An 11,599-nucleotide genomic window follows, 5' to 3' on the forward strand; every position below is an offset into this window, starting at 1 on the left:
GTGGCTCCAACCATTGATATGGTCCGTCTCGCGGTCCCCATCCAGGAAGACGGCAGTGATCAGCGCGGCTGAGTTTTCTGGTAATGGCTTTTATACTTCGCTGCCAAGTCATTGTTTGACCGCCTCTGGCTCTCTTCCACTCTTCATGTGGTTGTGCGAAAAGACCCTTTCGAGGAATTCGGTCGACTGGCATACGCAGCGCGTGGCCAAACCAGCGCAACCGATGCAGTGTGATCAGTTCATCCATCGTGGTCAAGTTATTTCAATATACTTCAACATCACTTATCTGGTGTTCTCACCAGACTCGCACAATGTTCCGAAAACAGCAGTGGTCAAACACTGAGTCTTTTGACGTTCTTACTCAGGTTCCTGGCCGTATACTAATATGGAGCGCACCGCAGCATTGTAAACTCGACCCTTGACAGGGAAGTTGATGTCAAGCCTGTGCCACAGGTGAGGCAGGTTCACAAAAGCTGCTCTGGCCTTCCCAATCCAGATGAAAATACCATCCTTCGCGAGGCCACCGGGACTGATATAGCTGGCCAGGTAAACAAATTTGTCTATTACCTCGGTCATCCGTAAGCATGAGGCTAGGGTTCGAGTCGATCCAGTCTTACAGTAGCACTTTACACCCTGCATATGTGAAGCGCATGCCAAACCGTGAGGCGGAATTATTTACGTCGTTTAATATTGTTTGATTACCACGGGTCTGATTGGGAGAGACTGTTCGAGACAACTGGGGTGAGCCAATAATAGTTTCCATTTTCAAAAATGATACTAGCAGTGAATGTAGTAACCACATAGGTGTTAATTTCACTCCCGTTGCAACAAAATTTATGGCGTCAGTGATTCTTTGATGTCTTACTATGACACGCGAAACCTTGACTCGTGAGAATCATGTGGGATTTCGACCTGGTAGGGGCTGTATTGACCACGTCTTCACGCTCCATCGGGAGTTAAAACAACGCTTCATGTGCAGAGGATCCACAGTCTTCTTGTTCCTTGACTTCAAGGATGCTGGGAGGTCGGTCAGTGGTGTTAACTATACTTGCTCAATAGGATATGCCTCAGAAATTTGTGGACATAATCCGATCTCTATATTCGCCTACTTCTGGGAGTGAGTCTGAGGTGGGCTCTGTAAATGCTTCCCTACAAAAAGTGGTGTCCGACAAGAGTGTCCACTCGCTCGGTCCTTGTTTGACTTCATCGTTGATGAAGTACCGAGGCGAACGCTGGAAGGTCTTCCAAACCCCGGTGTTCAACTTGTTACCGGTGAGACCCTTGTCGATCTGGAGCACGCAGACGACGTTGCTCTGATCTTTGGTGACCAAGCCGAAGCAAAAGCCCCGTTGAATAAACTGGCCACTGTCATACCATCTTTCGATATGCGCCATGCATCTTCAAAGTGCAAAGTCATGGTTCAAAACATGCAGTCTCTCTGAACTTAACCCTTATAATTCAACGAGAACCACTAGAGGTCGTGAAGAATTTTACTTACCTCGGTAGTTGGATTGCTTCTGGCGGAACGGTGTTTGATGAAGTCAGTACAAGAATCGCAAAAGCTTGAATCACGTCTGTTGAGTAGCGTCACGTGCGGCGCCAAAAACGCAAATCACCGGGTCTTAAGGGTTGCGTGTACCAGGCTACTGTAAGCGTTGTGTTGTATGACTGTGAGACGTAGCGTCTATAGACAGTTGATGTGAGGCGTCTTCAGATTTTTCACCACCTTTGTCTCAAAAGCGCTGCTGGTGCTGGATGGCGTCAACGGATTAGTAACAAGGTAATTACAAAACAGGTGTTTATTTGTGCAGCAAGTAACTCAATCACGGAAAACATCCAGCACCATAAACTACATTGGCTCGGCTATGTGCTACGCATGTCAAAACACCATCTCCCAACACGAATGTTCTCGATGCCTCAAGAATATCGTGAGCTGCGAGTGAACTACCCGCAGTTCAAAACACCATTCCCAACACGAATGTTCTCGATGCCTCAAGAATATCGTGAGCTGCGAGTGAACTACCTATGACTTGGCAGAAGGGTGTGAAAAGTTTGGGTGTTGTTGTTGTACACCTTTCAGGTGGAGTGACTCATTCTGCACCCGATTAAATATATCGCTAGAAGTAGTGGCTGGTTGATGTCAGTTTCCAAATCGTCTGAGCGCTTGTAGATGTAGGTACCTAAGAATGCTTGACATATACCAGCTTTAGGTCCGCTTCCTCACTCATTCTTTTTTTCACTCTAAAGCTTTAAATTAGATGAAGTTTATGGTTGTACGGCATTGAAACATCAGCATCAACACTGATGTTGCTGTTTTTGATGACGTTGATGATAGTCTTGGTCTTGCTGATCTTGGTCGATCATCATTACTGCTCCAATACTGTCCACAATTACTGAGATCTTTGAGTTCAATTACAAAGCTTTTGTATTCCTTCTACCTCTCTTAGACCTATACCACCACCAGCAGCCTCACCGATTTTGATGAAGACAATGAAGGAATCAATCTGGGTGCAACGCTCACATCTACTCCCACGTCCAGCAGCTTCGCGAAAACTGAACTGAGACACTGGAATTCAACTAAGCCTGGGACATATGAAGAGCGCTCTTTTTCCGACCAAGAAAGAACCGTTTCTGAATGTGCCAGAAAACATCGGTATCGACAGCTAGCTGCTCGCGGTTGCTCTGCTGAACGTGTTCACGTACCTGTCTATGTGCGTGGAGGACCGAAGTCGTCTGCGCGTCCTAACAGCCACTGTTCATACGTTCCCGTCCGGACTTCAGGCCGAAATGGATGGTCCAAAAACCTGAGGAATCGTATCACCAAACCGCTTTCGGAACCGACTCAATTTCAAGGTGCTTTTGCTTTGCTACTTATTTCTATTGTCACTATCGGTTGAATTTTTATCCTGAAGAACCGAGAAAAATCGCATCACTGTTTCATCCTTGTTGAGAATCGTCAACAGTATGCATCTCACAGATTTCTGTGACAGTGTTCTCTAACCGAACAGAATATCTCGGTAGAGAATTTCCAGGGGTCCACGGGGATGAGGTCCTCCAGATTCGAAAATTGACGGTTGTTAGGGTTAATCTGATATCTACATAACTCTTCACTCGTTTGTATATCTAACGTTTGGTTTCCGGTAAGCGGTGAATCTCATGTATTAGTAATGGCAGACTCATCGTTAGGACATGTTGCACTTCAAGAGTCCCTTAATCGTGGTCGGGATTATCAGAGAAATACCGCACGGGTAAAACGTTGCAAAAACATGAGTTCTGTAGGCACGTAAAAACAGTCTAATTCGTGTTTCTTATACATTCACCCCTGGGTTACATGTTGCGTGCGCTTGTGGTTGCAATACGCCTTCGTCACATCACAAACCAAGGGCAGGTTTGCTGATACGTTGACGGACATTCAAAGGATAATGGAGGTAGGCCTAACGAGCATGCAATCGGGTAGGTGAAACTGGCACACGATATCACATACCCAAGCATGCCTTGGAATGAGTTGAGTGCGCATAGCCCACCCAGCAGGCTGTTTCTTAGGCTTGCCACTAAAGTTGACCTTGCCACAATGCGCGATTTTCCTCAACTCCGCTGTTCATTGTTTTACTCAGCCGGTGAACTGTTTCTAGGCTGCTATCGTTAGAAGTGTGAAAAAACCCTGTTCGCAATTCTTATTATGTTTCTATGGTAATTAATTGCTTTGCTGTTCACAAGAGCTCTATAATAAACAAGAGTTGTTGGTGAAAAATCATATAAATCCATAGGTTTGGAGACGGTAACCTACTAGATGAAGTTGTGGGCTATCTTTCATCTCAAAACATAGGAAAGTTGAGTATTTGGTCTATGGTACCAACCCTTAGCGTTACGTTTATGTGCCAATTTACCTATGCGAATTTAGTTACAGATCTAAATAAAGAGACGAGGGCAAATTGAAACGCAAGCTAACGCAATATGATGCTTGCCTATTTAGGTATTCCTCAGCGTTTCCTGGAAAATATTTTCTGTGGACTGATACTGTCTTCAAAATGAGTACATTAAGTGTGCCTATTAACATTTGCCTTTCTTCGGGTCTATAACAAAGCCAGATTTTTCTATTCGGCTACCGTGACTCCTTTCCGTTTTACCTTACGCTCGTCTACGTGTCCGGTTCGCCTCACTACGACAAATATGCAATTGGACCTTTCCACTTATCCTTTAATCTGATCTTATTTGGTGGAAATTTCTGCGCTTGATTACTTTTCTTATTCTGGTTGATGACTTTGAACTCCTTCTCCATTTTCAGGACGTGGCCTTCTGTTTCATATTACGACGACTAGGGTTCTTCTGACCTCGTATCTTCTATCTACTTCGCAGACCAGACATCTTGGCGACTAGTCTGCTCGGTTCTAATCACTGCTATTAGGTGAAAGTCCACATATGAGGACGTGGCTTCACAATTTTAGACCATCTTGTGTTCCAAGTTCTTTACCAGTTAAAGTTGTTCATGGCTAGGGCTAACGCTTATCCTCCATGTCTTGAATTTTCCTACATGGTTTTCATGTGATTTTTGTGGCACTCAGTAAACAAGCCAACTAGTTTGAATTATTGTGATTATAGATCTCTAGTTTTGTATCTCACGTCAATCTATTATGAATTTTCCCTCTTTTGCATTTCCAAATCAGTTGATTTGATGTGTATCATCAGTCACTGATTACTGTATGAGTGCGGTAAATGCCTTGCAATTGGAATCGAAGTTCCCTGTATTGTGTGATAGGCTTTCTCTGTGCACCACTTTATTTCGCTGTGCTTCATCAATCGTCGAAACCAGATACTTAACTTATTTTACGACGCTTCAGGCGATGTTCATCGAACAACAGGACATGTGGTATTACGTCCGCGTACCAATAATAGTCGAATGTACCGAGGATCAAGTTCGGACGAAGCTAGTCACCACCGTGGTCACGAACCCCGACATCAGCTCCCAGATGCGCATCGGATCAGTCAACTGGAAACTGAATTGTCTCGATTGCGATCCCAGTTAGCCCGGCTGATCGTAATGCAGGAAGGCAAACAGCTACTGGCCGGCTCGAGCGAAGAATATGAACCTCGACTAGAGGGAGATGGAGAAAGTGACATTGATCCTGTTGGAACAGGCGATAAGCAGTTATCACACCCTGCGGTTTTGGATTCCGAAGAAAGCCGTGCTTCCACTCCATATCATCCAGCTCCACCACCCACACCAGTTATCATCCCTCCTCCCCCTCCACTATCCTTACTTCCTTCGCCACCTGCGCCTAAAGAGGATTGGAGGGCACGTCTGGTTGAAATCAGAAAACAAAAATATGGAGTAAGTTCATTCATTGTGGTTGGTTTCTTAGAGGAGTGAGGTCCACACAAACTTAATTGAACGACAACATTCTTGCCGTCTGGGTCTTGGATGTCTTTTTCCGACTACACTAATATCAACCTTGCAGACCAGTCGAGCTATTTTTATTTTTCACACCCTTGCACGAGCCCCTGATTTGATGCAGTCATCCGTTTCGTGAAAAATGGTTTGCCTTGTGTTTGCAAAGCAACACGCAGAAGCGGGTTGAACTGTCATGTGTTCTGAATGCGTTGTGTGCCGTTAATTATAACAGAATCTAACTGCCTTTTGATCTGGTGTGAACGAACTAATAAGGGTCGGACAGGTGCATATGTATCTATCTATTATCAATATCGAATTAATATATTTTCATTACGAACACCACTACCAACTAATTAGGTGCGTCGGTGACCAAAACGAGTGAAAGTCCCTTTAATAGTCTAACAGATTCTATATTCTTACGAATAAAACATGCCCTCAGGCAATGTATCCTCTAAATTTTTATTTCTTGTAGGGCCACTATATGCTAACTCCTGTGGACGCGTACGGTTATACAGCAAGCTGTCGTCTGAGTTCATCAAGTCCAGTGGTTTAAGAAGTTGCCCCTTCATCGTTCCACCGATTTCTCAAAGTTGAGCAGTGTAGGTTGTCAGCTCAGAAGAGGTGAGGTCCGAAAATGTCACTTCCAGTTGCTGTCAGTGTGTTAAACACTGGATAGATGTTCCTAACCTGATTGGAGGTTGGGCAGGAGTACTAAGCAGCGGTTGTATAAATTTGCTGACACAGCTGCGTGTTGTAGTCAGTGGTGGACCAATATCCTAGCGAATTCCGTCTTACAATTTATCTTGTCCTCCTATTTGCCGGTTCTTCCAAACACACATGTACACCACTGTATTCAGCTACCCGGTTTCATGCCAGGAATGTTGATAGGCACCATATTGAGAACCATTGTAAGCAGTTATTGCAAAAAGATGTCGGAGGAGCCTCATTGTGTATAAAATAAGTCATACAGGTCGCTTTCAGCTGCAGTGTAGACATAATTACCCTTAAAAAAATATGATATTCTTCATTATTTTATGCATTTCACACTGATTTTTCAGTCTTCACCGGGTCTGAAATCCGAACCTGCAGTGCCACAAAAGCCCTCTGATATGAATCAAGTGCTTCGGGAATTACAGTCCGGGTCGATCAAGCTACGCTCTGTACCTCGCTCACCCGGTGGTACGCCCATTCGGGCACATCAGATTGAATCGAACAAGTAGGTTTTTAAAGCTGTGGAGTTTGCCTGTGATGTATACAGCGTTGGTGTGCAAGCATCGATTGGCGTTTTATGAATCTGTAACTTGTAGCAATCACGGGGCGTTCCGCATGAACGTGACCAGTTTCCGAATGATTAGCGCGTGCGCCTCGAAACAGACCGTCGTGACATCAGTCCGAATCCAACTGCTTGGTTGTAGTTACGGTTTTTTTCCGTAGGATTATTCACTACTGCTGTCCCTTAAGTGACATCTAGCTACCGACTGTCGTCAAGGGTCCTCTATGAGGATTTGCACCTTGGAAGTACCACTCAGAAGTACCACTCACTACCACTCAGAAGTACCACTGTCTAGTAGTTGGCCCCTGAACGTACCGCTTTTTCTGGGGAACCACCACACAAGTTCCAATAAAAATCACTAGATGTTTGATGTATGTAGCAAGAGACGGTTCCTCGGAATCCGCAGATGGTGGACTAGGTAGGCGTAGGTAGGTAGCCGAAACCTGATCTCATGAATCCGTAACTTTAATAGCCATTGAATTGGATGCTTACTTTTGATGCCGTGTGCATGATAAAAGTTCTGGAAATGGAGACTTTGAAAAGGGAGGCTGTCTAGTTTGAGCTATCGTCCCATGTTACGTGTACGAAATAAAAGGGGCATCACTGAACAGCTTCCCAGCAGCACATGCAAATGAGTGCCAATATGCTATTGACCAGCATTTCCTTGTCCGAGCGATTTCGGCATGCATGCAAGCTGGATGGTAATAATAAATGTTCTGGATGCCCCTACGACCCTCAGTCCAAGAGTCAGGACGTAAAATTTCAATTCTGAGCGCTCTTATCTATTGACATCGGAATTGCGGAAAGTACTGATCCAGAGATCGTTAGAGGTCTCAAAGTATGGTATTCATCAATATTCCAGAGGGCGTAAAATTTAACCAAATGCGGTGCCTTTACACATCTTAGTTATCAGAGAATATGGTTCAAAAATGCATGGTTTTTGAGGTCGAATTTCGATAGTAACTAATGCGAGCAGGGCGCGGAGTCGGTTTACTGAACTCAGGAAGCCTATCGGTTGTGAGAGCTGCGCAGCCGTTGTAGGAGCACCATTTGAGTTGGATTACCAAGCAAGTTTGAGGACAACACTGGTGATCTAGCCGGGAACAAACGAATGGGACATGAGCACTTGTTTGCGGATAATCATCAACATCATCCTGTCTAAATAGAGTAGTGTAGATGCATGTGTACCCACAATGGGAAAACAATGAGAGGTCTATTTCACCCTATCAAGCAAGCTGGCATGCGACTCGACGGAACGTTAACCATGCCCCGCATTGAAGACTAATTTAGCCGGAGTGACCTACCCAACCTACCAAGGTTTGAGTTTTGTAGCTTTATGTGGCGCCTGTATGCAAAGCTTGGGGGACTAACGCGATCCCACAGATCACATTGAAGGCTTTGCGTATAAGTCCTTTGTGACTAGTGCTCATTAGGTGAACGTCTCTGGTCTTCAGTTTTCTTCTTACAGCGAAATGGATGCATGCGCCATCATTGCGCGCGCATTGAAGAAAAAGTTTTGTCGGGTACGTGCCGTACTGGATCTTTCCGGAAGTGGTGGTGAAAATACCGTTGGAAGCTCTCTTCAGGAATCTACTCATGAGCTCCGACGACTGTCACCTACCTGTACAGTTACAAATTCTCCACCGAGCGAACCGTTAAAGCAGAATCCGGTAAGTTACTTCATTCTCCTGACAAATACAGTTAGATGTGTCAAAGATAATCGTCCAGGAAGCATGATACGACTATTATTACGTCGAACCGTACTCTGTTTTGCTTCCGTCAAAGCGAACGGCATTTGACTCCAGCAGTCCAAAAAGGATTATCAAGGTTATTACATGAACTACTATGCCTATGGACTTCGCTTGTAGTATGCAGTGTGCAAACACAAGTCGGTCAGCAATGAGTCAAGGTGTTTATAACTACACCGTACTTTCATCTGCCAAAGGTTGTGACTGATAGATGGATCCCTTACTTATCACAATGTGGGGACCGCTCATTGGTCGCTGTTGAATCAATAAACCTCCGTCTGCTATAAGATATAAAGTAGATTGTTGCCAAGGTAGGAATCCATCTTTGAAGGTGTATACAGTTTGCGGGTTATTTGCACCAGCCGTCGTCATTCCATCTGGCGTCAGTTAGCGACATTTTCTACCAAGAATTCGTTCTGCCGAACTACCACTGCAATGCAGATCCCATGCTAAGGCAATGGATGGCCTTCAACCATTTTACTCGAAAATAATTTTGTATGTTCCTTTGTATTTTTCCTTTCTACTGGCATACGGACACACTGATGCAATCGAAGAAAACCACTTTGGACTTTCTGTTCGATTCGCTCAAAAGTGGATTTCCGATTAAATTTGTTTCTTCCTCACCTGGTTTTCGCTGGTAGGCACCTGTGGCAGAAGGTATATCTGAAAGTGAGCCTTCAAAATTCCCGCCGAATTATTGTCAGTTTGGAGGATACAACACAACCTGTCTGCATTAACTTATATAGTGTGTATATCGGTTAATTTCAACGCCCTCTGTGTAGTCATTAGTAGCAACACGCTTTTTTTAACTTCCAACGCTTCGCATTGATGTCCGAACATACGGTGTAGTGGTGGTCGTTAAGAACTGAGTTTTTTAACCTGCGTGAGACCGGTTAATCACTTCGGTTGTGAATATACGTTTGATGCACTTTTGGATGGAAGAATCGCAAGCCAGATTACCCTTGGATTAGTTGGAATCATTGGCAGTCAGATTCTTATTAGTGGTAAGCCCATATTGGCCACTCATATTCATTCAAATGTCGACTGAAGTTTCGAATGGGCAGGTATGCACAATGTGAATCACTTATCAACATGGCTGATCCACGCAGCCCGGACTGTTTGTCAGACTTAGGGTCCGAAGCTTGGATCTGTTTTACGTGAAACTTGTCGCTACAGTGGCTTCCTAGACTGGACGCATCATAGGCTCGTTGTTACAGTGGCAGTTGGATCTGTTTTACGTGAAACTTGTCGCTACAGTGGCTTCCTAGACTGGACGCATCATAGGCTCGTTGTTGTCAGACGTAAGCCATGTGCCGCTACATCTTGCCCTTGAGAAGTATGAGGCCTGAAGCTCACGATCTAATAGAATGCAACTGACTTCTTTACTTCTCATACTGCTGCCTCTGCTCCACCCAGTTCGGCTTCTAATGTTTGAGGTTGTTCATGTGTCCGTCATCTTAGATCTTATCCAAGATAAGCAAAATCATTTTAACACTTATTTTGTTGTTTCAGCCATTTGGCCAACATCTTCTGAGACGCACCCCGGGGACTGCACCAGTTGGTTTCGAATCTACATATAACCAAAACCTCGTTCACGAATAATTTGTGACCGTCTACTGAACCAGTTTTACTCGTCCTGTGGTCGAGCTTTTGATTTCCCCGTGTAATGCGATTTCCACACTATTTTTCACTAGCTGATTGCACATTCTCTTTTCTGTTCAGCCATATTTTTCCTCTCGCGACGCTGCCTCCCGCGTAGACACGCCGATTGTTCAGGGTAGCCTCAATCGCTACGTGAACGGGTTATATGCATTAGTTCGTAACCTCCGGCAATCACATCAAAAGTAAAACCTTCTCTAGCTATATACCTATCGGTTGCCTACCAAACCTTTCCGAAACAATAGCTGCGTATCGTATATTCCCAAATTTCCAAGTGACGAGGTTAGATGCAAACTGGGAGAGCTACCGTGTATCGAAAAGCAACATAATTCCAGTATTTCTGGTTAAACTATTGACTATGTACATCGCTCCTACCTGAATAGCCTTCTTGGTGGCCAGGTCATTCAGCAAACAACTGATCGACTTAACTACTCAGGGTTTTTCTGGTATCCGTCACCACATCGGTTAAACCACGATCTTCAGACCGCAGTCCCTGCTGCACAGCTGGTGTCAGACAAGGATGTCCACTCTCCCCATTCTTGTTCAACTTCGTCATCGATGAAATGATGAGGCGAACAATGGACGGTTTTCAAAACTCCGGTGTTCAAATTGTTGTTGACGAGAGCCTTGTCGATCTGGAGTACGCAGATGACATCGCCCTCATCTTTGAAGACCAAAGCGAAGCACAAGTCCTGTTGAATCGACTGATCGCCATCATTCCGTCTTTTGGCACGCGCCTCGCACCTTCAAAGTGCAAAGTCATGCTTCAGAACGTGCCGTCTGCGAACATATTCCTTACAATTCAAGCAGAATCACTGGCAATTGCGGAAAATTTTACATACCTCGGTAGTTGTATTAGCTCTGACTCAGGTGCGTGTGATGAATTCAGTGCAAGAATCTCGAAGGCTCGAATCACGTTTGCTAATTTGCGTCACCTGTGGCGCCAAAAAGGCATCTCACTGGATCTTAAGGGTCGTGTGTACCAGGCTACAGTAAGGGTTGTGTTGTTGTATGGGTGCGAGACATGGTCTCTGCGGGTAGATGATGTGAGGCGTCTTCAGGTTTTCGACAACTGATGCCTCAGAAGCGTGGCTGGTTGCGGATGGTGTCAGTGTTAGTAACGAGCTGATCAGAAAACGGGTATTTGGTTGTGCTGCAGCTACCTCAATCCGGGAAAACACCCATCATCGACTACGATAGCTCGGTCATGTGCTATGTATGCCGAAACCGTCCACCGAGACGAGTGTTGTTCTCCGTACCTCTTTCAGGATGGCGAAAACCGCGAGGTGAACAGCACATGACTTGGCAGAAAGGTGTGAAAGAGATCACGAAGGGTTTAGGTGTTGTTGGTGTTGTGCGCCTTCCAGGATGGGGTCCCCGTGACCCCGTCTGTGCTTGGCTGGAGACGTTGTAAGAAATGGTGGCTAATCGATATCAGTGGCGTTCGTGCTGTCAGTTTCTTTCCAGATTGTCTGATTGAGCGGTTGGAGGTGTAGGCACCTCAGAATGCTTGACATAGGCCAGCACTAG

General features: G+C 45.1%; 1 protein-coding gene across 1 annotated transcript in view; it reads left to right on the forward strand.

Moving 5' to 3' along the window:
- T265_03798 (hypothetical protein) overlaps positions 1–11,145 on the forward strand; it is a gene marked incomplete at both ends in the record, with an annotated part of 38,149 nt that extends 27,004 nt beyond the window's left edge. The window contains 6 exons of the mRNA XM_009168369.1: positions 2,448–2,853; positions 4,839–5,329; positions 6,448–6,605; positions 8,131–8,332; positions 9,543–9,711; positions 10,553–11,145. Of these exons, the coding sequence (XP_009166633.1) occupies positions 2,448–2,853; positions 4,839–5,329; positions 6,448–6,605; positions 8,131–8,332; positions 9,543–9,711; positions 10,553–11,145 (2,019 nt within the window). The remainder of the gene's footprint in view (positions 1–2,447; positions 2,854–4,838; positions 5,330–6,447; positions 6,606–8,130; positions 8,333–9,542; positions 9,712–10,552) is intronic.
- Positions 11,146–11,599: the final 454 nt, after the last annotated feature.

Source organism: Opisthorchis viverrini, assembly GCF_000715545.1.
Source record: "Opisthorchis viverrini unplaced genomic scaffold opera_v5_56, whole genome shotgun sequence".
NCBI classification, from domain to species: Eukaryota; Metazoa; Platyhelminthes; class Trematoda; order Opisthorchiida; family Opisthorchiidae; genus Opisthorchis; species Opisthorchis viverrini.